Raw genomic sequence first — 25,997 nt, forward strand, 5'->3', positions numbered from 1 at the left:
TGGCGGCTGCGGCTCCGGGGGTCGTTTTGGGGGGATTTGGGGCTTTTCGGGGAGCGGCGAGCGGGGGGTGTGGCCGGGGGGGCGTGGCTCAGCTCCGATGGGCGTGACCGGGGGCGTGTCCCGGGGGGCGGGGCCGGCTCTCGCCATCTTGGCGCGGAGCGGCCGCACCCGGCTCGGCCCCGGCGCTCGGCCCGGGGCGGGCGCTGCCCCGCCCGGCATGCGGGGCCCGCCGGCCGCCCGCGACCTGCTGGACGACGCGGACAACGAGGAGGACGTGTCGGGTAGGCGGCGGCGGAGGGCGGGGGGCACGGGCGGGGCGGTGGCATCGCTGCCATCCCCGTGGGTCCGGCCGTGCCGCGGGCGATCCCCGCTGTCCGCGCTCCCCGGACCGGAGCGCTCTATGCCGGCTCCTCATCAGTAGCCGGTTCCCGCTCGGGCCGTGCCCATGGACCGGCTGGTTCCCCGGGCTGGGCTTGGTGCAGCGGTGCCCACCCTGTCAGACCTAAAGCAGCACAGCATGAATCAGTGAATCATGGAATCCCAGGATGGGTTGGGTTGGGAGGGATCTTAAAGAGCATCCAGTGCCACCCCCTGCCATGGCAGGGACACCTTCCACTATCCCAGGTTGCTCCAAGCCCTGTCCAGCCTGATCTTGAGCACTTCCAGGGATGGAGCATCCAGAGCTGCTCTGGGCAGTGCCAGGGCCTCTCAGAAGTCAAGTGATCAATACATCCTGACCACCCCAAGTGGTGTTGCTGTGTGAGCTCAGAAATCAAAAATAAAGACACAAGTCAAAAGCTGTGTGGAGACTGGCTGGGATGCCCTGGGTTTGGGGAGATAATGGTGAGAAGGGAGGTGTGCACTGCTATCAGTGCCTCTGCCCAGGGCTGGGCCCCTGAGCTGGTGAGAGCAGCCCAGAATAGCCTGGCAGCTGTGGCACCCATTTTCCACACAAACCCTTCCTCTCCTCTGCTCACTGTGTTTTTGTGAGCTCTACCTGGGGATCAGAAAGGTAAAAGCCAAGTGCTTTCACCTTGCAGGAGAGGCCACAGAGCTCTGAGTCTTGTGGCCTGAAGCTGCTGCTCAGGTGTGCTCCTCTGTCATGGTTAGCATACTGTCCTGTGCCTGTGCAGTCTGTCCATGTGAGCTGTCCCTTTTGTCCCCAGAAGAAGATGATGGGGTGCTGGAAGGATTGGATGAGTTTTTTGCAGAAGACCAAGTTGTGGTGCAGAAAAAGAAGAAAACCAAGAAGCTGAAAGATGGCAAGGCTGCCAAAATCAAGAGGAGGAAGAAGGAGGTAACACTGCATTTTCTCACAGGGGGCTGTGGCACAGAGGCAGCAGCTCAGTGCTGCTGGCAAGCAGCTCTTGGGTCTCTGTGGATGGAAAGAAGGGTCATGACACCCCCCTTGCCAAGGGAGCTGTAAACAGAGGGGCTGGATGAGGAATTGCATTGAAGTGCTTGTGCTGTGGGCAGGAGTGTGATGAGCTGCTGGTTGAAGGACAGGTGATTCCATCCTGCACTGCCTCTTGCTGGCCCCAAGGAAGCTTGTTTTTCCTGTGGCCATGGTGATGTTCTCTTTCTGCAGATACCACACCAGCCCTCTGCCCCTTGTGCCTCTCCCATTCTTAGGCACAGTTTTTTTCCCTATGCTGTTTTCTGACAGGGAGAAAATAAAACACAACTCCAAGGTATTTTCACCTCTGCCCCTTTGCTGTTGCTGCTGACCTGCCTGAGCCCTGCAGCTGTGTGTGCAGCTTGTGCTGAGCCTGGCTGCTGCTGAGCTGGGGATGGGGAGGAAACAACAGGCTGAGAGCCTCATTTTTTTAAATTAATGCTTTGTGTGGACAGCTCTAACCAGCTTCCACTTGTGGGAGACTGTCCCCTCCTCTGTCAAAGCCAGGGAGAAGCTGGTGCTGGAGCTGTTGGCATGAAGCAACACCCAGGCTGTCCTCAGTCCTCATGGTCTGGGTTAAAAGATGGGGTTTCCTTTTCCTTCTCGAGAGTTTTGGGGGCAGATGAGCCTTACCCCTGCTAGAGGACTCTCTCTAATGACTTCTTTTTGCCATGGAAAATGGCCTTCGTTTGTGGCCACATGCCCTGGCCGACAGCGCAGTGCCAAGTGAGAAATTGGCAAACTTTGTGGATTTCTCCAAAACTAGAGCTGCCAGAAACTAGGACCCTGCAAGTCCTTAGAGCCCCAAACACCACCTTTAATCTGATCCCCAGACCCTGGGGAATGACTGCTTTTACCCACAGAAAATGGCCTCAGCTTACGGCCACTCACCTTGGCCGACAGGGCAGTGCCAAGCTAGAAATTGCCAAACGTTGCTGGATTTCTCTGAAACTAAAGCTGCCAGCAACTAGGACCAGGCAAGCCCTTAGAGCCCCAAATACCACCTTTATTTGATACCCAGACCCTGACTTCTGTTTCCCATGGAAAATGGTCTCAGTTTACAGCCACTCGCCCTGGCTGACAGGGCAGTGCCAAGCTAGAAACTGGCAAACTTTGCTGGATTTCTCCAAATCTAACGCTGCCAGCAACTAGGACCCTGCAAGAGGAGGGTGGGAGTGAAGTGCAGGCTGTGGTGTGAGCCCAGTGCCTGTGCTTGCTGTGATCCCTGGGTATTATCTGGGCTGCCCTGCCGTGGGAATTTGCCAGAGCTGGAGGCAATGCACGAATCCTGCGGAAGAAACCCTCTCGGAACAGCCCGGCTGTGTTTGGAACCCCAGCACAGGCAGATGAAGGTCCTTGGCAGGGAAGGCAGCGGAGAGGGAGATTCAACCTGTACTGCAGCAGTTCCCATGGAAACCAATTATCCTGTGCCCAATTCCAGCTGTTCCTAACCCTGCTGAAGGAGAGGCGCGGGCTGCTCTGAGGATCAGCATCCCGGGCAGGAGGGACAGAGGGTACCAGGATGGGGCTGGGTGCTGTCCACAGTCCTGGCTGGAGCCCGTCCCTCAGCCCTGCCCAGCCCTGGTGCCTCTCAGTGCCCCCAGGGACATGGACAAGCAGGGAGGGAACCTCGTGCAGTTCAACAGAACCATGTGCAGGTGCTGCACCTGGATCATGGCAACCCCTGATATCAATCCAGGCTGGGTGATGAGCAGCCCTGCTGAGAAGGGTTTGGGTGTGCTGGTTGGTAGGAGGCTGGATGTCACAGACATCTTTTATGAAAAATCTTTGCTTTAAGATTTTTCCTCCTGAGAAGCTGAGAAGCTTCAAAAACAAAACGTAAACAATGATTATCTGCTGCTGTGGAATGCAACAGGTGGATCTTGATTGGCCCATGTTGGTTGTTTCTAATTAAAGGCCAATCACAGCTGGCTTGGACTTTCTGTCCGAGACACAAGCTTTTGTTATTATTCTTTTTTTTCTATTCTTAGCTAGCCTTCTGATGAAATCCTTTCTTTTCTTTTAGTGTGGTTTTAATATAATATATATAATAAAATAATAAATCGAGCCTTCTGAAACATGGAGTCAGATCCTCGTCTCTTCCCTCATCCTCAGACCCCTGTGAACACTGTCACAGCTGGACTTGCCCTGACTGTGTGTGTTGGCAGCCCAGGGAGTTACCTGAGTGCTCTGCCCCTCAAGCAGCCACATTCCTTGGGGTGGCAATTAGTTCTGTTACAGTCAGTGTTGAGCAGTGGGTCATGATCTCTCCAGAAATAAACAAAAAGATCCCCTGGGCAGTCCTTGCTCTTCCAGCACAGTGTAGCCATTGAAGCCTGCTCCTTTCTGGCTGTGAGGAAGGAGAATGCATCCACTGCAGATGGGCAGCTTCATGTGGGAGGAGAGTGAAGTGGGGACAGGCTTGTTCCTTCACTGTCCCTTTCTGTTTTAGGGGAGCAATGATGAAATGTCAGAAAATGAAGAGGAGATGGAGGAGAAATCGGAAAGCGAAGGGAGCGACTATTCTCCCAACAAAAAGAAGAAGAAAAAACTGAAAGACAAGAAAGAGAAAAAGCCCAAACGGAAGAAGAAGGAGGAAGAGGAGGATGACAATGATGATGGAAGTTTAAAGGTACAAAGGAGCTGGTGCTAGTGTCTGAAGCCAGGCTTGGACAAGGGGAGTTGAGGGTTTCATGGGAAACCCTTGGGTTTGGCAAGGATGAGGCTGCAGGTGAATGAGTGGGACAGGAGAAATTCTATTTCCTTTGTACTTATCTTCAGTGCAGGGAGAAGTTGAGTTTCTTGGAGCTGTGAAACCTGCCAAGGCCTTGTACAGTGTTCCATGGTGGGGAGCATTTCCATGGTGCCCTGTTAATTTGTTTCTTGGGACTACAGGAAGCATTAATTTGTTAATTGCTTGCGTGTGCTATTCCATAAATCCCAGAAACAAATCCCTGCATATCACTGGCTGGGGAGATATGGAGCACATGGCAGAGCCAGCCTTGTGCTGCTCCTCTGCAGAGTTTGCATTAATGATGACTCTCTAAATCTCCAGGAGCCCAAGAGCTCAGCCCAGCTCATGGAGGAATGGGGTCTCGATGACGTAGATTACGTTTTCTCAGAAGAGGATTACCATACTCTGACCAATTACAAGGCTTTCAGCCAGTTCCTCAGGTAGGGAACTGTGGCCCTGGTGGGAGGTTTGGGCATTGCTCAGTCAGCAGATGAAGCTGTGAAGTCAGTTCTGCATCACCAGCTCCTTGTCGCTTCTTCCTCCCAACTCAGATCTCAGAACTCCATTTATTTGGAGGATTGACTGGAAACAGCTGAAGCATTTGTCTCTCCTACTCTCCAAAGCCCCATATTCTGTGTATGCTTATTTGAAAAGTTTAATCAGAAAACCAGTGTTCATGAATTTCCAAAGCCCCATGTTTTATATATGCTTATTTGAAAAGTTTAATGAGAAAACGGTGCTCATGAATTTCTGCTTGTACCATGAGCCTTTCAGAGAGGTGTTTCAGGGAAGGGAAGTCTCTGAGGAGATTCGGGTGTGCTCCTCCCTTTCCTACATTTGCTTAAGGAAGCTCTGCTTTCTGCTGCTTCCCCATGAAACTCCTGCTGGGAATTTCACTCTACCACACCTTTTGGGCTGAAGCACCACATCTTACCCTGCCACATCTTTTGTGTTGAAGCAGCAGCACATGGCTGCAGGACCAGACACACCACACAGCGCTGCTAATCGTGGTTCTCCCTGTGCCCTGCAGGCCTCTGATTGCCAAGAAGAACCCCAAGATCCCCATGTCCAAGATGATGACGGTGCTGGGTGCCAAGTGGCGAGAGTTCAGTGCCAACAACCCCTTCAAGGGCAGCTCGGCGGCGGCGGCCGCGGCCGCTGTGGCTGCGGCTGTGGAGACCGTCACCACCTCCCCGGGGCTCCCCGCCAGCCCCCAGCCCTCTGCCCTGCCCACCGTCATCAGGAAGGCCAAGACCAAGGAGGGAAAGGGTGGGTAGCGCTTGTAGGGGCTGCTCTTGCCAGCGGAGCTGGCACAAGGTTGCAGAGCACAAGTTTCGGCAAACCGAGGAGGAAAAGAGGGTGCCAGAGGGTAATAGGAGCATCCTCCAGCCAGGTCTCATAAGATCTTGGAGGTCTCACCTAAAATTACTCACCTAAGATGGCTCGGCTACCTTTGGAGGCATAAAATCAGCAGGATGGCTCCTGTTGTAGTGTTGGAAACAAAAAGGTTCAATAAAAGGCAAAATAACAGAGAAAAGCTGATCCAGGTGCAAGAGGTCCTTGCTCCTGGTAAAACACCTCACAAAAGCCATTAATTTCTTTGTTCTCTTCTTTTTCTAGTAAATTGCCTAGGTGGGACTTTTTGGCTTTTGTCCATTTAGCTATCCTTAAAGTTGAGGTGAAGTCTCTTAGGCTTATGAGATGTCTTTTTACCTAATTGAGAAGAGAAACTTCTGGGCTTCTTTCCTTTTAAAGGGACAAAAGATAGTTTTGTCAACAGGGGGCACATCCCTATACCAGAGTGGCATCTGCAGCTCCCGTTGGCCTTGCAGAGGTCCTTGAACCTCTTCATGGTTCATGAACCATGGCAGATCAAGCCTCTGGGTCTGCTGGATGTTTGGCAATTTGTGGCAATTAATTAAGCTGAGCAGTAGTGGGAAAGTAGAGGGATCTCCCTTTGTGCCGTGTTCTGCCTTGGGAAGTTGCTGTTCTGCTGTGCTGGGGGGTGATTTGGGTGGCAGTTGTTTGTAGAGTAACAGACAAGTTTTCCATTTCTGCAGGTCCAGGTGTACGGAAGAAAATCAAGGGCTCCAAAGACGGGAAGAAAAAGGGGAAAGGGAAAAAGATGGCAGGCTTGAAATTCCGGTTTGGAGGAATCTCCAGCAAAAGGAAAAAGGGCTCCTCTGTAAGTTTGTGGGGCTTTGGGTCTGGGAGGGAAGTACTGGGACAAGCCCTTGTTGGGGAGGGACACCCACCCCACATCAGGGGTGTCACAGCCTCACCTGTGCCCCTTTTTGGGGCCCTGATCACATCCCCTTCACTCATGTCCAGTCTCAGATTTGTGAGACTCCTGTCTGGCCACAGCTTTTGCTAAAACCACGTGACCCTGTTTACTTTCAGCAGTGTGGGTGATAATGCCATCATTTCAGATTTCATTTGCAAAGGAATTCTTCAGGGCTTGCACTGCAGCTGAACCGTGCACCACAGAGGATGCTGGGATGCTTTAATTGCATTAGCAGGGCCTGCCCACGGCAGCTGGAGTCCCGTGGCATTGCTGGAGCTGCCCAGCCACAGCTCACTGGGCTCTTCTCAGTGCACCAATATCAGGAGTGTTTCAAGGAGTTAACAGCATTTTAAAGAATAATTTCCTTAGATAACAAGGGATTGGAGGTGGGGCTTTTCTAGGTGTTGATAATATTGGTCAAACACCCTGTCACAGACATCTTTTATGAAAAATCCTTTCTTTAAGATTTTTCCTCATGAGAAGCTGAGAAGCTTTGAGAACAAAATGTAAACAATAGTTATCTGATGCTGTGGAATGCAACAAGTAGATCTTTGATTGGCCCATGTTAGTTGTTTCTAATTAATGGCCAGTCACAGTCAGCTGTCTCGGACAGAGTCCGAGCCATAAGCTTTTGTTATTATTCTTTCTTTTTCTATTCTTAGCTAGCTTTCTGATGAAATCTTTTTTTCTATTATTTTAGTATAGTTTTAATATAATATATATCATAAAATAGAAAATCAAGCCTTCTGAAACATAGAGTCAGATCCTCGTCTCTTCCCTCAACCTGAGACCTCTGTGAACACCGTCACAGCACCCTCAGCTCACTGTGTTGCAGTTCCACCTCTAATTTCCATAACACAACCTATTTGCAAGCACATCCATGTGTTGAAGGTTGAAGGGCAGGAGCCACTCATTGCTGCAGATTTTCAATCATGTATCACAAAAAATTCCTCCCGTGCTCTAAAGCCACAGGTTCACCTTCCAGAGAGTCACAAAGAGCAGGAGGAGCCTGGCACCCGGTTAGGATTGTGCAGGCTGGGGATTTGCATGCTTGAGTAAGAATTCAGATGCATTATTATGTTTTGACTCTGTGGAATGCTGTGCCTGTTTTGACTCCTTTCATGCCAAGTGTGAATGTCTGCATGCATGGACACAGAAGGGATGGCAGAGCTGAAATGGGTGTCAAAAGAGAGAGAGGGAGCAAAGTTCTGCCAGGATCTGGGAAGAGGGGCCTTTGGATGCACAGAGTGGGATTGTAGGGTTGTTCCTCTCCAGGAGAACAGGCCCAGCAGTGGAATGACAGCTGGAGATGGGATGCCAGCACTTGGACTGGGTGTGCTTTGCTTTTTCCCTCTGCAGAGCGAAGAGGAGGAGCGGGAGGAATCCGACTTTGACAGCGCCAGCATCAACAGCTCCTCCGTGCGCTCCGAGTGCTCAGCTGGGCTGGGGAAGAGAGGGAAGAAGAGGAAAAAGAAAAAGAGGAGTAGGCCATCCTTTATACTCTGTTCCTGTTCTGTTTGCATCTCCCTGTTCTGGTGGTGCTCCCCTGGCCCGTGCAGCTCCGGGCTGTGTCTGGCACTGAGGATGTGCCCGTGCCTGTCTGTGTGAGTGGAGTGTGAGGTGCTCTCTTGGTGCCCAGGCCCTGCTGCTGCTGGGGGGCTCGTGCCTGCCAGGAGTTTGTGGGGTCTCCAGGGAAGTGATTTTCTGAGGAGCAGCCCCTGGAGAGATGTGGCTTGTGGCGAGCTCCCAGCAGAGCAGGGCAGGCTGTGGGTGAGGCTGTGTGGAGGTGAGGGATGCTTTGTCTGTGTGAGCTGTGCAGTCAGGCAGAGGCAGGTGGCAGAGCTGTGGTAGCCATGCAGGGACAGGGAGGCATGTGAGCCATGGAAAGGATCTGTCAGGATCTGCCAGTGTGACCACATTTGTGTGTGTGTCCCTTCATCCCTTCCCGGGTGGATGTTGTGCCATGGCACCTCTGTCCTCGTGCTGCTCTGCAGAGCAGCCCCCTGTGCTGAGCACTTTGCTTTTCTGTCTTGTGTCCTTGTTTGGGATGAGATAGTTCAGATCCAGGCACAACATCCTTTGGCTTCTTAGCTTTTCTGATGGATTTTTGCTTCCAAGAAATGGAAGGGCAGTTTCTGGGCTGGGGATCAGTTAGGGTGTGATGCTGGCCGACCTCCTTGTTGGCTGGTGAGGCTGGGCTGGCTGGCTGGCCCAGTGTCTGGTGTGTGAAGAGCTTTGCTTGTGGCTTTGTGAGGGCCCTGGTGCTGGAGGTAGGCAGCTCCTGCTGCGTGCTGGAGGAGTGCAAGGTTGGAGTTCCATGCCAGGAGTTTGTGGCAGAGCTGGGAATTGAGATGAGCTGTTCTGGCCCTTGCAAGGCCTCGTTCCTCTGCTCCTTTTCCCTTCCATGCTGTGTTGAGAGTGCTCCTGCCTGTGTGCCAGGGAGCCCTGAGGAAGAGCAGAGTAGTCCCAGGAGAGGAGTCCTGTCCTTGGCCGTGTCACCCTTGCATGGTGCGTTTGGTGCTGGTGCCTGGGGAGGTTTCTCTGACCGGCCTCCCTTGCAACCTCTCCAGGTTCTGGCATTCTCCATTGAGAGCCTGAAGGAACCAAAGGATGATACAGTGTGGAGAGAGAAAGAGAGACAGAGGTGAGATGATGATGCTGTGTGCAAAGGTGAACTGTGCTGCTGAGGGACAGAGAGGTAGTGGGAATTAACAGGAGGGGTCTGAGGTGAAATGCTGTCCTTATTTCCTTAACTGTATGGTAGAGGAGCGCGTGTCCCATTCCCTCCGGGAGAGCTGGCTGCTCTGCCACCCCTCTGACTGTCCCCTGTCCCTTGCTTGCAGTTGAAGAGGGGGACGGCTACGAGACCGACCACCAGGACTACTGCGAGGTGTGCCAGCAGGGCGGGGAGATCATCCTGTGTGACACCTGCCCGCGCGCCTACCACCTGGTGTGCCTGGACCCCGAGCTGGAGAAGGCCCCCGAGGGCAAGTGGAGCTGCCCCCACTGCGTGAGTGGGGTTGGGGTCCCTTGGGAGTGGGTGGCCTGGTGGAGGAAACCCTCGGGTTACACTGGCTGTGCTTCCCCAGGAGAAGGAGGGCATCCAGTGGGAGCCGAAGGAGGAGGAGGAGGAGGAAGAGGATGGTGGCGAGGAGGAGGAGGAGGAGGATGACCACATGGAGTTCTGCAGGGTGTGTAAGGACGGAGGGGAGCTGCTGTGCTGTGACACCTGCCCGTCCTCCTACCACCTCCACTGCCTGAACCCACCACTGCCAGAGATCCCAAACGGGGAATGGCTCTGCCCACGCTGTACTGTGAGTGTTCATTCCCTTTCCTTACTCTGGCCCTGCTCCCACACCTGCCTGGCCTGCCAGTGGCTGCTGCTGCCCCTCACAGCCCTGCCCTGTGCCCCAAACACCTCTTTGAGGGGTATCACTGCCAGGTGCCTGTGCCTGAGGGTGCGGGGTGGTTCTGGAAGGTTCTGCTGCCTCTGTGGTCTCCCTGTGGGGATTGCTGGTTAGGAGTTTCCTGGCCTGGTTTCTGATGGGATGTCAAGCCTTGTTTGATATGTGGCCTATAAAGAGGGGCCTTTTCTGCCTGGTGGCAAGACCAGAATGTCTCATCTCAATCCCCCCATGGGGGATGCAGAAGTGTCACAGACACTTCTCAGGCACCCAGTGCTGGCCGCTGTCCGCTCAGCACTGAGCTCCCCCTTCTGCCCCGATTTCCCTGTGTCCCCTGGCAGGGTCTCACCTTAAACTCTTCCCCGTTTGTCCCTGTGCCCCAGTGCCCTCCCCTGAAGGGCAAAGTGCAGCGCATCCTGCACTGGGCGTGGAGGGAGCCGCCCGCCCCACCGCCGCCCGCAGCCGCCCCGCAGCAGCCGGCGCTGCCGCCGCCCAAGGCGCTGGAGGGGATCCCGGAGCGAGAGTTCTTTGTGAAATGGGCCGGCCTGTCCTACTGGCACTGCTCCTGGGTCAAGGAGCTGCAGGTGAGCCCGTGTTTCGTTGCTGTAGAGCCCTCACCCAGCCCTGTGCCCCGTGCCCCGGGCTGAGCGTGGCTCCCCTGTGCTGCAGCTGGAGCTGTACCACACCGTCATGTACCGCAACTACCAGCGCAAGAACGACATGGACGAGCCACCGGCCTTCGACTACGGCTCTGGGGACGAGGACAGCCAGAGGGAGAAGAGGAAGAACAAGGACCCCCAGTATGCCAAGATGGAGGAGCGGTTCTACCGCTACGGCATCAAACCCGAGTGGATGATGATCCACCGCATCCTGAACCACAGGTCAGGAGCCTGAGGGAGATTGTGCCATCCTTCTGCAGGGCCAGAACCTTGGGCTGGTGGGATTTCAGCTGCTGGTCTCTGTTGTCTTGGAGGTTTGCTTCTGGGCTGAAGCTGAGGCTGGAAGGGGATCCATGCTGCCTTATTTTCATTTCTGCTATGTTTCATATTAAAAATAGAGTTATAGCCAATTTCCCAATTTTCCAAGCATCAAACCTGAGTGGATGATGATCCACCATGTCCTGAACCACAGGTCAGGAGCCTGAGGTAAATTCTGCCATCTTTCTGCAGGGCCAAAACCTTGGGCTGGTGGGATTTCAGCTGAGGTCTCTGTTGGCTTGGGGGTTTGCTTCTGGGCTGAAGCTGAGGCTGGAAGGGGCTCCATCCTGCCTTATTTTAATTTCTGCTATGTTGCACATTAAAAATAGAGTTATAGCCAATTTCCTAAAGGTGCATGCACAGTGTTCCACTCTCTCCAGTCATACTGTTTGGGTCCTGTTGCAGCCTAACCATTCTGTAAATTCTGATGCTGAGGGATAGAGTCAGCTTGTGGCTGACTCCCTTACAGACATTGACATTTATATTTCTTTTCTGAAGAAATTCCCTGTGAATGAGATGTGCTGTGCAGATGAGCTTTCTGCATTGAGTGGCTGGAGATGTTTTTGTTCAATTTCTACATTTCAAGTGGCAACTTGAAATACCAAGCAGCAGCAGCAGCTCTGCTGGAAGGCTGTGTGGCAGGAAAGAACTAAAGCTGCCTGTCTGATTTTTATGTGAGCTTTATCTTGTCCACAACAAGGCAGCAGGTTTCCCTGTAGGCACAGAGACACACATGGAAATGTGTTTATTCTGTTTCTGGTGTGAGCAGAACTTCCTAGAGTGGTGAATGCTGCAGGTGAGAGGGGAAGCCCTGGTACCCATCCAGGCCTGGTGAAACAGGGAAATGACGTTGTTGGTGGAATGGAAAAGCAGCCTGTAAAGCTTAATGGTTTGACACACTCACAGCTAAATAGGCATTTCTGCTGGAAATGTTGATACTTCATGTTTTTGTACCTCAGCCTGGATGTCCTGGTCTGCAGGTGAAGGCAGAGGATGAAGCATCCGTCTCTGCAGAAGCGGATCATGGAGAGCTGCTCCCAGGGGCTGGAGGCATTCCCTGATCAGCTTTCTGTGCCCTGTGTTGCAGCTTCGATAAGAAGGGAGACATCCATTACCTGATCAAGTGGAAGGACCTGCCCTATGACCAGTGCACCTGGGAGATCGATGACATAGACATCCCCTACTATGAGAACCTCAAACTCCTCTACTGGAACCACAGGTGTGAGCCCAGAGCTGGGGGAGCTGGGCAGAGCCAGGGCAGCCCCTGCAGGGGTTTGGGACAAGGGGGACACAGAGGTGCCCCATTTTGAACACATTGACTCTGCTAGCAGTGATTTCAAAGACAGGTGGAGGCTGCCCCTCCTCACATGCCATTTTGGGGCTGCTGGGCCATCCCACCTGCTCTTTTCCAGCCTGTGCTCCCCTTCCCTTGTGTCTGCACTGCCATGACATTCATGGTCTCCATGGCCACGCTGCCTCTTTTGGGGGAAAACCACAGTATTCTGAATTTGCTATTCTTCATTCTGGAGACTGTGTGGACTGTTTGGGAAGGGAAAATCCGTGAGTGCCTGGGCTAACAGGGGCAGAAGAGCTTCTGTGGGAAGAGGGGAAATGGAGTGTGGGAGATGTTTCTGTCCCTTGGCTCGGAGCCCCTGCCATCCCTGACTTGTGCTGGCTGTCACAGGGAGCTGATGCTGGGGGAGGACACGCGCCCTCTGAAGAAGCTGAACAAGAAAGGGAAAAAGCTGAAAGAGGAGAAGCTGGAAAAGCCTCCAGAAACACCTCTTGTGGATGTGAGTGAGAGTGGTGGGGACGGTGTGGTGGCATGGGAACCTGGAGGGAGGGTGGGCTGTTTGTGCCCTCCTCTGGTTCCTTTGGGGACCCTGTTTCCATTGCAAATTCTGGAGTGGTGTTGCTGTGAGGAGCCTGGGCTGTGCCAGGGATGGTGTCCGTGTCTCCTTTGGAGCTGTTGGATGTTACAGCCCTAAAGAGGGATGTGCTTGGGTACAGGGGAAGGAGGGGCAGGTGGTTTTCACTGCTCTGTGCCCTGGCTCTCCTTTCAGCCTACAGTGAAGTTTGACAAGCAGCCGTGGTACATCGATGCCACGGGAGGCACGCTGCACCCTTACCAGCTGGAAGGGCTCAACTGGCTGAGGTTCTCCTGGGCACAAGGGACAGATACAATCCTGGCTGATGAGATGGGGCTGGGGAAGACAGTGCAGACCATTGTGTTCTTGTATTCCCTGTACAAGGAGGTGAGTGGAGCACCCAGGGTTTTGGGATGGCAAACTTAAATTCATTTTGCTTGGTTTTTCTTGCTGGACCATGATGCCAAAGGTACAGGGGTTGATCTTTGCTGTTTATATCTTAGTTTTCATTGTTATTTCATCTTTCCCTTACAGTTCATAGTCTCTCTCGCACCAATGGTGTGTTTTCTATCACCTATACTGGGACTAGTAAATGCATTAGTTGGGTGTGGGGAGTAGCTTTGTTATTCCAGGTCATGTCGATTGGGCTGGAGTTTGGCATCAGGAGGATCTGGTGTTAGCAGACATCTTTCAGGGAGATCAGCCTGGGCTCTGTCTCCCTGAGCAGGGCCACTCGAAGGGGCCGTACCTGGTCAGTGCCCCCCTGTCCACCATCATCAACTGGGAGCGGGAGTTTGAGATGTGGGCGCCTGACTTCTATGTGGTGACCTACACGGGGGACAAGGAGAGCCGCTCGGTCATCCGGGAAAATGAGTTTTCTTTTGAGGACAACGCCATCCGCAGCGGGAAGAAGGTCTTCAGGATGAAGGTGGGAGCTGAGGGTGTGCCTGTCCCTTCCCTGTAGCCATGATGTTTTCTGAAAAATCCTTTCCTTATGTTTTTTTCCTCCTGAGAAGCTGAGAGGCCTCAGGAACAAAATGTGAACATTGATTATCTGCTGCTGTGGAATGCAACAGGTGCATCTGTGATTGGTCTCATGTGGTTGTTTCTCATTAATGGCCAGTCAAAGTCCAGCTGTCCAGACTGTCTCAGTCAGTCACAAACCTTTGTTATCATTCCTTTTCTATTCCTAGCTAACCTTCTGATGAAATCCTTTCTTCTATTCTTTTAGTATAGTTTTAATATAATATATATTGTAAAATTATAGATCAAGTCTTCTGAAACATGGAGTCAACATTCTCGTCTCTTCCCTCATCCTAAGACCCCTGTGAACACCATCACACTTCACTTTACCTGCCAGTAAGAAAGGGAGAGGAGAATTTGACCTGGAGAAAGTCCCTGCTCAGCTTCCCACAGAGGGAAGCTGGCATTGTTTACAAATGCAGATTTGTGATGAGCTTTAGAGATTTCTACCAGAGCTTTTCTATTTCTGTAGCTCCCTGCTTGGTTCTCATGTTGGGGTGTTCTGCTGGCACAACTCAGCTCTGTGCCAGGCAGTGCAGCCCCTTCTCATCTTGGACCACATGCAGCAGCAGCAGCAAAGGTGGAGGCTGTCCTGTTGGCCGCTCTTATCTCAGCTTTTCTCTCCTTCTGCTCCTCCAGAAGGAAGCCCAGATCAAGTTCCACGTCCTGCTCACGTCCTATGAGCTGATCACCATTGACCAGGCAGTGCTGGGCTCCATAGAGTGGGCCTGTCTGGTGGTGGATGAAGCACACAGGCTGAAGAACAACCAGTCCAAAGTAGGTGCCAGGCGTTTGTGAGTGATTTTATTTTGCTCTCTTTAACATCCTGTGGCATTAAAAGCCCTTCAGCAGCAGGAGAGGCAACAGCCTGGCTGCTGTCATGGAAGGGAACTGATCCCTCTCCTTCCTTTCCCCTTTACCTGAGGCTCAGTGCAGTCTCCAGCTCCTGGGATGTTCACCCAAGGAGGAGACAAGTGCTGTGAGCCAGGGATACACAGAATTGCTGCTCAGTGGGAATGGCTGGGAGCAGGACATGAGGGCACCCTGCTCTGTGTGCCCAGCATGGGGGTCATGCTCAGTCTCTGCTGTGGGACCCTGCAGAGCCCACAGTGGCACAATGGTTTCTTGCAGTCCTTGTCACCCAAACTTGTTTCTTTTCCAGTTCTTTAGAGTGCTGAATAGCTACAAGATCGATTACAAGCTGCTCCTCACAGGGACTCCGCTCCAGAACAACTTGGAAGAGCTCTTCCACCTGCTCAATTTCCTGACTCCAGAGAGGTTTAAGTAAGTTGCACTTACCCAGGCCATCAGGGTGGCTCCCCATGAGCAATGTCTCTTCTTTTGCCTTGAGAGCTCTGCCCTGGTTTTTAACTCATAAAGCTGCAGATCCCTTTGCTTTCACGTGCCCCTGTTGCTTAGTGCCATGGGGCTCTGGCTGCTTCCACAGCAACCTGGAGGGGTTCCTGGAGGAGTTTGCAGACATCTCCAAGGAGGACCAGATCAAGAAGCTCCACGACCTGCTGGGTCCCCACATGCTGCGGCGGCTCAAGGCCGACGTGTTCAAGAACATGCCGGCCAAGACGGAGCTGATTGTGCGCGTGGAGCTGAGCCAGATGCAGAAGTGAGTGATTCTGGTGGTGCCTGGCTTCCCCCAGCACGCTGAGGTGTCACTGGGGATGGAGGGTTCACAGGCACCCTGCTGGCCTGGGGTCTGCTGCAGGAAGAGTGGGAGTGCTTTGTGTCTCACCAAGAGGAACGTTTTATGTGGTTGAGCTGGGCTCTGTGCAGTGCTTGGGGCATGGGAGGCTGCCAGTGTGGCTCTGGGGGCACAGAGAAAACAGTGAATCCCCTTCTCCCATTCCTGGCACTAGGATATGGCTTGTGCTGCTGGAGTGCCTGGGCCAGCCTGGAGCGTTGCTGCTGCCCCAGCTCTGGTTCTATGGGCTGACCTGTTCAGCCTTAGTGGCATCTCCTGCAGCTCAGGGCACTCCCAGGAAGGGCCTGTCACTCCTTCCCCCTGGCTGGCACCCAGCAGAGGGTGGTGGTGGAGGTGCTGTGCCCCTCAGTCCACCCCACTGCCAGGGCTGTGATCCCCCAGAGCAACTGGAAACACCCAGCCCTTGGTGCTGAATTGCTTTTAAAAGCCTCCAAATGTCCCTTTTGCATCTTCACTAGGGGGGTTTAATTCAGTGTCCTCCTGTTTGTGCCAGTCCCACACCTGCCCCAGCTAACACAGTGCCTGTCCCATCTTCCCTCCTGCAGGAAATACTACAAATTCATACTGACAAGGAACTTTGAAGCCCTGAATTCGAAAGGTGGTGGGAACCAGGTCTCACTGCTCAACATCATGATGGACCTGAAGAAGTGCTGCAATCACCCATACCTGTTCCCTGTGGCAGCTGTGGTATGTCCCCTGTCTCAGAGTGTTGAGTGGCAGCTGCTCCCATGGTCCTGCTTTGGTTAACACTGTGGGTTTCCATGCGAGTGGTTTCATACAAAGACTTAATTTTTTGTTTTGGAAATGCAAGTGAAGTTCTCCATGAGGTTAATGCAGGTTGTCCTTGTGGGCACTGACCATGGTACTTTTACAGGAGGCCCCTGTGCTGCCCAATGGATCTTATGATGGGAATTCTTTGGTGAAATCTTCTGGGAAACTGATGCTGCTCCAAAAGATGCTGAAGAAGTTGCGGGATGGCGGTCACAGAGTTCTGATCTTCTCGCAGGTGAGAGCAGGGAGGGATAATAATAAATGCATTTTAAAAGGAATTTGTTTCAATTATGTATGGGAAATTTGTGCTGGGAACAGACAGAAATAGGTGGAATAGCTGGTGACAGCTTCTCCCCCAGGCAGCCACGGCAGTAATGGTGCAAGGGCTGTCCCAGCTCACTCCTGAGGGACTGCCTGTCGTGTTTAAGAGCTGTTAGCTCAGGATAGGAAAGAGACAACAATCACGAGGCTCCTCTTTGGGGAGGGACAGTCAGGCACAATTCCTTCCTGCTGGCAGAGTTGCCTGTAAAAGATGGGATGTGAGGGTTGCTCCTCTGGCAGCTGCCTGCTGGCTGTACTTGCTTTGCTGGCCATGCTGTGCCACCACTACTGAGACCTCTGGGCTGTGGGCAAGGACCATGCTGGGGCAGGGCAGCTCCCCAGGGGGGGCAGGGCTGTTTGGCCATGCAGACCCTCTCATGCCGAGGTCACCTTGCTCTGTAGATGACAAAGATGCTGGATTTGCTGGAGGATTTCCTGGAGTACGAAGGCTACAAGTACGAGCGCATCGACGGGGGCATCACCGGCGGGCTGCGCCAGGAGGCCATCGACAGGTTCAATGGTACCCACCTTCCTGCCTTGCTGAGGGGGCCATGGGGGGCATGGCAGTGTGTGGCCAGCAGCAGGGCATCTGCCAGTGCCCAGAGCTTGTGCTACACTCGCAGGTCTGGCTCTCTGTGGCACGGTGGGGCTGCTTGTACCATGCCATGAAGCCCTTGAGTTGGTTCCCACATGGAACCCTGAGTGTGCCAGCAGCTGTTCAGCTGGAGGGGCTCCTGCCCTTCCCTTCAAGACCTCAGCAGACGACAGAGCTTCCCCTTTGCTCTGGAGCTGGGTTCTGCAGCACCTGGTTCTCAGGGAGCAATGTGTTTTCACTCCTTGACACCCCTGTCTCTTGCTTGTCAGCTGTGGGAGCCATTCTGTCCCTCTGAAATGGTGCTGCTCCTCTCTGTGAGCTGTGCTTCCTTCTGTCTCACCTGTTCCCACCTCTGGGTTTGTCGTTCTCAGCTCCTGGGGCTCAGCAGTTCTGCTTCCTCCTCTCCACCCGCGCCGGTGGTCTGGGCATAAACCTTGCTACGGCCGACACTGTCATTATTTATGATTCTGACTGGAATCCCCACAATGACATCCAGGTTTCTGACTTTCCCTTTTCCTTCCTGTGTAGTAAGTACCTCTCTGGCTGTGCCCTCTCTTTGCCCACCCTCACTGGGATTTCAGTATCTTCTCTTGAGAGCTGCTGACACTTTCTCCTGTGTTTGTGGGTGTTTCTGCTCACCCTCTCCTGGCCTTTTGCAGCCTAGGAGACACCTGGCATATAAAACTGTGACATTCTCACTTCTCCCTCATACTTTCCTCAACTGGCTGCCTCTCAGGCAGCTTGGAGGGTGAGAAGCATGGCCCTGTTGTCCATGTGGCCGCCCTCTCCAGCTCTGTGCTCTGCCTGCAGGCGTTCAGCAGAGCTCACCGCATCGGGCAGAACAAGAAGGTGATGATTTACCGCTTCGTGACCAGGGCCTCCGTGGAGGAGCGCATCACCCAGGTGGCCAAGAGGAAGATGATGCTCACACACCTGGTGGTGCGCCCGGGGCTCGGCTCCAAGTCAGGCTCCATGACCAAACAAGAGCTGGATGACATCCTCAAGTTCGGGACAGAGGAACTCTTCAAGGATGATGTGGAAGGTGAGGTGGGGATGCTGTGTGTCGGGCAGGGCTCTCTCTGGGTGATGTGGAAGGTGAGGTGGGAGTGCTCTGTGTGGGGCAGGGCTCTCTCTGAGCTGCTGGGGCTCACTGCTCTCTCCCTGTGCCACAGGCATGGTGTCTCAGGGACAGAGGATTGCAATGCCAGATGCTGTTACCCCTTTCTCAGACACAATGTCAGCAAAAGGGGGTGCAGCAACCCCTGGCATGAAAAAAAAGCATGGCAGCACCCCACCAGGTGTGTAGCCCCTCTTTGCTGGGGTGACCCTCCCTCTCCCCTCACCCGAGCCTGCCTGGCTCTGGAGCAGACTGCCCAGCCCCTGATTTGTGCTGCTGCTCCCCTGGCTCTGCTCTCAGGTGACAATAAGGATGTAGATGACAGCAGTGTGATCCACTATGACGATGCTGCCATCTCGAAGCTTCTGGACCGAAACCAGGACGCGACGGACGACACGGAGCTGCAGAACATGAATGAGTATCTCAGCTCCTTTAAAGTGGCCCAGTATGTTGTGAGAGAAGAGGATGGTGTGGTAATGTGATCAGTATCATGTCTTACAATCACCCCTTTGTACATCCCTCCGTGTTCCCTCTGCTCCCTCTGCTGTCCCTGCATGGGCAGGACCCTCGCTGCTCTCTCCCTCTGCTCGAGCTCCCTGTCTCTGGCTCTGCAGGAGGAGGTGGAACGGGAGATCATCAAGCAAGAGGAGAATGTGGACCCTGACTACTGGGAGAAGCTGCTGCGGCACCACTATGAGCAGCAGCAGGAGGATCTGGCCAGGAACCTGGGCAAGGGGAAGAGAATCCGCAAGCAGGTCAACTACAATGACACCTCTCAGGAGGACCAAGGTACAGCCACAGGTGCTTGGCTCCTGACTGGGCTCGTGGTCAGACAGAGCTGTCACTTGGTGTCTCTCTGCAGTTGGTAGATTGCCTGGATCTGTACTTCCCAGATTGCTAAACTTTCCAGCGTAGAAATTTTCAAGTTTTTTTTTCCTTTTATTTGTTGGTCTGTAAACTCTGGTTTTGCTAGAAGAATCTAGGAAAGACATGTCAGTGGGCAAAATATTTAAAATTTGGATTTTGCTGCCTAACAGAATGGTAATCCTGTAAAACCTGAGATTTCCTGTTGCTGTGTCTCCCTCTCCTGCTGCCTGGCAGTGAATTTCTGTCATACCCACAAGCAGGCTCTGACCTGTCCAGCACATCCCCCCCAGGCAGGGTCCTCTAACCAGGCCTCCCTTGTGTTCTGCAGAGTGGCAGGACGAGCTCTCTGATAACCAGTCAGAGTATTCCATTGGCTCTGAGGATGAGGATGAGGACTTTGAAGAGAGGCCAGAAGGCCAGAGTGAGTGGATGTGTTTGTTGATACTCCCCTGTGATTTGGAAGCATCAGGAATGTCTGGGTTGGAGGGACTGGTGTGCCCAGGGTTTCTGTTCAGGGAACTCTGTCCCTGCTTTCTATCAGGTAAGGAGCTTTCCAGGGCAGCCAGCTTCTTCCTTGACCTTGGCAGGACTGATCTGGTCCACCGCGAGGACCAGGCATGGTCCCCCCCTTGCTTGGGAAGGACAGAGGAGTGTCCTGGCCTGGGGAGTGGTGGCTGGAAGGGACCCTGCAGTCTGGGCAGATGCTCTGATGGGTTCTGCTCCCATCAGGATGGAGGGCAGGGAGCCTGGGGCACATGAGGTGTCTCTCCTTGGTGCCTGGCCCATCCATCACTGAGGCTGCTTGTCTCTAGGTGGCAGAAGACAATCACGGAGACAGCTGAAGACTGACAGAGACAAACCTCTCCCTCCTTTGCTGGCAAGAGTTGGGGGAAACATCGAGGTGAGCTTCATCCGGAGCATGGCCAATGCTGTGCCTGGGCTGCCTGAGGGCTGGATCCCTCTGTGCTGAACCAGTGGGACATCAGTCCTGGTACAGCTGTGAGGTCCAGGGAGCCCTGTGCTGCTGAGGCCACTCTGTGATCCTTTGTTCCCTGCAGGTTCTGGGTTTCAACGCCCGTCAGCGCAAGGCATTCCTGAACGCCATCATGCGCTGGGGAATGCCGCCCCAGGATGCCTTCAACTCTCACTGGCTGGTCCGGGATCTGCGGGGGAAGAGCGAGAAGGAGTTCAGGTACAGAGCTGCTGGCAGGCAGGCAGGGCTGGGAGCCTGCACCCCTTCACCGTGGGCTCTTTTGAGGGAGGCAGTGTCTGTTCCATTCTCTTGTTCCCTTCCTGGGGGTGAGAATTCCCGCATCCATGGGTGATGGGATCTTGTGTGTGCTGGGTTGAGCAGGGAGGCCACGGGCCAGGACTGAGGTCTGGCTTCCCTGCAGGGCATATGTGTCCCTGTTTATGAGACACTTGTGTGAGCCTGGGGCCGATGGTGCTGAGACCTTTGCGGACGGCGTTCCCCGGGAAGGGCTCTCTCGCCAGCACGTGCTCACCCGCATCGGGGTCATGTCACTAGTAAGGAAGAAGGTGGGTGAGTAAAATTATGAATGGGCCTTTTCAAGAATGTTGTGGATGCTTTTCACAATGGGGTGGGTGCAGCAATCCTGCCAGCACAGGATGAGCACTACTCTGTGGATGAGTAGCCTGGACATGCTGACTCCGTGGCACCAGCTGGGAGTGTCCCTGCTCTGTTTGACCTGACCATGTGTGTCCGTCCCAGGTCCAGGAGTTCGAGCATGTCAATGGGAAGTACAGCACCCCAGACCTGCTTCTGGAGGGCCCAGAGAGCAAGAGATCCAGTGAGGTCGTGTCTTCAGATCCCAACACGCCTGTCCCGGCCAGCCCAGCACACACACACGCGGGACCAGGGGCCCTTGCAGGTATCCAGGGGGTTGCGGCTGGACTCTGGCTTGGCAGGCAGGTGGTTTTGCAGGTGCTTTACTCATCAGGCCCTGCTCAACAGCTTCTGAGCTTTGCTCTTCCTACAGACAAAACAGAAGCACAGCTGGGGTTCCATGAGGAAAAGGAGCCAGTGGAACAGAAGAGCAGAAAGGTGTCTGACAGCCAGGTAAGGTGGCTTTGCTCAGCATCTCCTCCAGGGAGTTTCCCCTGCTCTGCGTGGGAGCTTGGGGTATTCCCTAGCAAGGCTGATCTGGGATGGGTGCTTGGCCCTTTAGGTACCTGCAAGTGGTGAGGTGGAGAGTGAAGAGCCCCCAGAAAGCTGTGACAGCAAGGAGAGGCCAAGGAGAGAGAAGCAAGAGGATTGTGAAAAGGCTGAGCCTTCCTCTGAGCCCCTTGTGAAATGTGAGGCTGTGTATCTTCTCTGTGTCACTATGGGGAACCTGACTGTCACAAATTCCTGCAGAAATTCCTGAAAAAGCAAGTTGTAAATTGCATGAAATGGTCATTTTGGGGGGCATTTGTTCCTTCAGATGTCTCAAGGAAGAGGGAAAGCTAAATACATTTATTTGATAAAATGCAGAAGAATGTTCTCTTTGAGCATCTTGAATGTACAAACAATAGTTACTTTACCTAAAAGGGAAAGTCTGTCTGGATAAGTAGGTTGTTCCCTGCAGAGCACTTTCCATGTCAAACATTTCTTGTAGGCCTGTTCCCTCCTGCAGACGAGGGGATTCAAGAGCAGGAGAAGCCTTTGGAGAAGACAGAGCTGAGCAGCCGCCCAGGGAAGGGGGAGGACAAAGAAGTCAAACCAGGTGAGGCATGAGGCTTTGGAGAGAGGAGAGTGGGAAGAATTCCCAGAGTGAGGCCGGTGCCTGGCACAGTGACAGAGCGTGCCACAGCGTGGTGGCAGAGATGCCATCAGCACCACTGGTGCTCAGGAGCCACGAGTGGGAACAAGACCCTGTTGGGGTGGGCACTGCCTGTGTTAACAGAGGGACCTGCTGGGAGGGGTTGGTGGCTTTTGCAGCAGTGACTGGGCTGTTAATGGGTGTGTCTAGTGGTGGAGCACAATTAGGCCAATTCCTTGTGTTTGTCAAGCAGAGGATGGCAAGGAGGAGGAGAAGGAACCAAGTGATGCCCAGCAAAATGGTGACAAAGAGGAAGAGGAGGAAGGGAAGAAGGATGACAGAAACATTAACTTCAGATTCATGTTCAACATTGCTGACGGTGGCTTCACAGGTAAGAGTGAGAGGTGAGATGTTGGCCTGTTCTGCAGAGGCTCTGAACCTGTTCAAGGACTGTGACCCTTGTGGATGGGCCATGGATGGGCTGGTGCTCTGCAGGCAGCAGCAGACCTGGGTCTGCACTGTGCCTGTGCTCCTGAGAGCTTCCATCACTCACCCTGCCCGCGTGCTGTGCATTGACCTGCAGTCCAGCTGCCTGACCAGGCTGTCTCCCTTCTGCTCCTGCTTCCACAGAGCTGCACACGCTGTGGCAGAATGAGGAGAGGGCTGCCATGTCCTCTGGCAAGATCTACGACATCTGGCACCGCCGACACGACTACTGGCTGCTGGCAGGAATTGTCACGTACCCTTTGGCCTGGCAGAGCAGGAGGCAGCGAGGCTGGAGAGGCCTCTCTGGGGGTGTGGGAGCTGCAGTAATGAGCAGGGAGAGGGTTTGGGGCCATGGTGTCATTGTGGGGTGGCGAGAGAGGCCTCTCTGAGGGTGTAGGAGCTGCAGTAATGAGCAGGGACAGGGTTAAGGGCCATGGTGTCATTGTGGAGTGGCGAGAGAGGCCTCTCTGAGGGTGTAGGAGCTGCAGTAATGAGCAGGGACAGGGTTAAGGGCCATGGTGTCATTGTGGAGTGGCGAGAGAGGCCTCTCTGGGGGCGTAGGAGCTGCAGTAATGAGCAGGGAGAGGGTTTGGGGCCATGGTGTCATTGTGGGGTGGCAAGAGAGGCCTCTCTGGGGGTGTGGGAGCTGCACTGATGAGAAGGAGAGGGTTTGGGGCTATGATATTGCTGTGGGGTGGTAAGAGAGGCCTCTGTGGGGGTGTGGAAGCTGTGCTGGAGCTGCAGTGATGAGCAGGGAGAGGGTTAAGGGCCATGGTGTCATTGTGGAGTGGCGAGAGAGGCCTCTCTGGGGGTGTAGGAGCCGCAGTGATGAGCAGGGAGAGAGTTTAGGGCCATGGTGTTGCTGTGGGGTGGTGGGCAGGCTGTTGGCTGGCTGGTTCTGCCCTTGACCCTTCTCCCACACCAGCCATGGCTATGCCCGCTGGCAGGACATCCAGAACGACCCACGCTACGTGATCCTGAACGAGCCCTTCAAGTCAGAGATACACAAGGGAAACTACCTTGAGATGAAGAACAAGTTCCTTGCCCGGCGTTTTAAGGCGAGTGGCAGGCCCAGGGCTGGTGAGTCCTTGGTGGTGGGAGGACCAGAGCAGCACCACCCTGAATCCAGGGGTGTTTGCCAGCATCTTTCGTGAGTGAAGTGGGGAATGGGCTTTTCAAGGAGCTCTGTTTTTACTGGTTTATAGTGGGGCAGGGTTTGGTCCTGAATCCTTTGTCTTCTGCTCCTTGCAGTTGCTGGAGCAGGCCCTGGTGATCGAGGAGCAGCTGCGGAGGGCAGCGTACCTCAACATGACCCAAGACCCCAGTCACCCGGCCATGGCACTGAATGCACGGCTGGCAGAAGTGGAGTGCCTTGCTGAGAGCCACCAGCACCTCTCCAAAGAGTCCCTGGCTGGGAACAAGCCTGCCAACGCTGTCCTGCACAAGGGTATGTGCCTGCAGGGCTGGGAAGGGTTCCCCACCCTCACCTGGGGAGCCAAGCCAGCCCCATCTTGTGTTCTCTCAGCCAGGAGCTGCCTGCTCCTCTCAGCTTGCTGCGTCTGACAGGCATCCCCTCAGGTCTCTCCTGCTTTACTTGCAGTGCTGAACCAGCTTGAGGAGCTGCTGAGTGACATGAAGGCTGATGTGACACGCCTGCCCTCCATGCTGTCCCGCATCCCGCCCGTGGCTGCCCGGCTGCAGATGTCAGAGCGGAGCATCCTCAGCCGCCTGGCCACCCGAGGAGGGGACCCAGCTGCCCAGGTCTGTGGGGACGGGCACAGAGCCCTCGCTGAGAGGGTCATGGGCAGGGCAGGGCTGCAGGCCTGTGTCTTTTCTCCCTCCTTGCCTCCCCAGGGCTCCTTTGGCTCTGCCCCGATCTTCAACAACAGCTTTGGGCCAAATTTCCGCGGTCCTGGGCCAGGTGGGATTGTCAACTACAGCCAGATGCCTCTGGGACCCTATGTGACTGGTAGGCTGGGGTTTTGCTCTTGGGCAGAGAAATTCAGAGGGTGGATTTGGGCGGTCCAGGAGTGCTGCCAAAGAACAGTAGTGAGCAAGGTGTTTCCTCTGTCACCACAGATATTTAGCAGTTCCCATGATTTTTGCCTGCAGCTCCCGCTCCTAGCCGAGGTAAGGCTGTGCCTCCTCCTCTCTGTGTTTGCTGGGGAACATGAAGGGATGGGGGGCTAAATGGAGGCTCCATTTTGGGCTGGCCTCCAGTGCCAGTATCTCACTGTGGCCTCTGCCTCCAGCAGCCACAGTGGAGGTGGCAGCAGATCCTGCAGCCCCTCCTGCTGTGGTTGGCATGTGGGAAGGGTCCAGATTTGGCTTATGGACAGCCCTTCTCTCTTTTCACAGCAGCCCTGGGGGACAGCCCCCTGTCCCTGGCCCCGAGCCGCTGTTGCCAGAGGTCGGCAGGGAAATTGTGCCAGCGTTGCCTGCGTGGAAGCCAAGCTGCTGCTGCTGCCGGCGCTGCCGCGCTGTCCCGCTCCCGCTTCAAGTGTGCTTTGCCTGCTGCGGCCCCCGAGGGAGCGGCGGGGCCGGGGGTTTGTGTCCGTGTACATTTTTTGCACTTTCTTATTGAAGACTTGAAGAGTTTGTCTGGGCAAGGTGGGCTGAGGGGAGGGAGGGAGGGCTGGAGCTGCGGTGTTTGTCTGGTTGTGTTGGCAGGTGTAGGGGTGAGTGGAGGCCAGTGGTGCCATGTCCAGGCCGGCTGCGCTCCCCAGCTTCCCCCTAAGGGCCGTCTCTTCATCCTGGTGGTGTTGGAGCAAGCCCACGCCTGTTGCTGCCCTGCTGGAATCCCTGGCACTGCTGTGGTGTGGCTGGGGGTCCATTTGTGCTGGGTTTGGGGCAGGCAGATGGAGGGGATGTGGGTGGGACAGAGGGGACAGCTGGAACTGGGATGGGGATGCCTCGAGCGTGGTGGCACCGGCAGCCGTGAGCAACGCCCCTGCATCCGCTTCGTGCTCTGTGTGTCCCGGTTTCTGTTCTGTGTTTTAATAAATCCTTTGGGAAGGACGCAGTGCAGTCTGGCAGGGGAAGGGATGCTGGGGGGGCCTGGCTATGGTTTTGGTACCCTTGTTGTCCACACACACACATACGTGTCCACAGGAACGTACACAGACGTGCACATGGCGACACAGGGACATGCACACATGGACAGACAGACATGAGGATGTCGTGTATGTACAGTTAACGTTATCTCTGCATGGTGCACATATATGTACATATGTCTGCATCACCCCCACACATGTGCCTTTTCATATACAGCATGTGTATAGATCTGTGTATACACGTGTAGATATATACAGAACTGTTTTAGATCTACATGTGTGCATATATATCTTTATGTGAGCATACACAGCTATAAATACTGATTTATTTAGATACTGCTATGTGGGTGTGTACCTGTACATACACACCTGTATATTATACAGGTCTGTATAATGTATTTGTGGTTTTAATGTATATTTGTGTACATATATACTTGTGAGTGGTGTGCAGACACAGGTATGGGTAGATAATGAATATATGTACATAGGATAGATCTATATGTGGTATGGATGTATAGATCTATATTTACAGAGGTGTATTTACCCATACATGTATGTGTATGTAAGAATACACATAAATGTGTTTTTAATTTGAATATATGTGCATGTATGCACATACATG

General features: G+C 54.0%; 1 protein-coding gene across 3 annotated transcripts; it reads left to right on the forward strand.

The window, feature by feature from the left end:
* Positions 1–202: 202 nt before the first annotated feature.
* CHD5 (chromodomain helicase DNA binding protein 5) lies at positions 203–25,340 on the forward strand. 3 transcript variants are annotated; one of them, XM_054291874.1, is made up of 42 exons: positions 203–281; positions 1,167–1,297; positions 3,849–4,028; positions 4,452–4,570; positions 5,161–5,399; positions 6,191–6,315; positions 7,774–7,897; positions 9,258–9,424; positions 9,504–9,728; positions 10,202–10,402; positions 10,488–10,699; positions 11,883–12,014; positions 12,480–12,588; positions 12,859–13,050; positions 13,391–13,591; positions 14,326–14,463; positions 14,849–14,970; positions 15,134–15,307; positions 15,949–16,090; positions 16,278–16,409; positions 16,898–17,015; positions 17,462–17,586; positions 17,901–18,132; positions 18,263–18,388; positions 18,508–18,680; positions 18,822–18,996; positions 19,403–19,495; positions 19,887–19,975; positions 20,133–20,266; positions 20,469–20,613; positions 20,807–20,966; positions 21,075–21,154; positions 21,264–21,390; positions 21,693–21,800; positions 22,090–22,227; positions 22,467–22,575; positions 23,248–23,380; positions 23,574–23,769; positions 23,923–24,083; positions 24,177–24,291; positions 24,402–24,452; positions 24,681–25,340. In XM_054291874.1, exons 1-41 carry the CDS (start codon positions 218–220, stop codon positions 24,407–24,409), a joined length of 5,874 nt encoding a protein of 1,957 aa, XP_054147849.1. In that variant the 5' UTR covers positions 203–217; the 3' UTR covers positions 24,410–24,452; positions 24,681–25,340. The 3 variants fall into 3 exon arrangements, with proteins under 3 accessions (XP_054147849.1, XP_054147850.1, XP_054147851.1); XM_054291875.1 differs by having other exon boundaries at positions 24,684–25,340; XM_054291876.1 differs by lacking the exons at positions 203–281; positions 1,167–1,297; positions 3,849–4,028; ... (1 more) ...; positions 5,161–5,399; positions 6,191–6,315 and adding an exon at positions 8,985–9,058 and having other exon boundaries at positions 7,812–7,897.
* The last annotated feature ends 657 nt before the right edge of the window (positions 25,341–25,997 follow it).

Source organism: Melozone crissalis, unplaced genomic scaffold, assembly GCF_028551555.1.
Source record: "Melozone crissalis strain CALT ecotype California unplaced genomic scaffold, PUWL_Pcris_2 ptg000107l_1, whole genome shotgun sequence".
Taxonomy (NCBI): domain Eukaryota; kingdom Metazoa; phylum Chordata; class Aves; order Passeriformes; family Passerellidae; genus Melozone; species Melozone crissalis.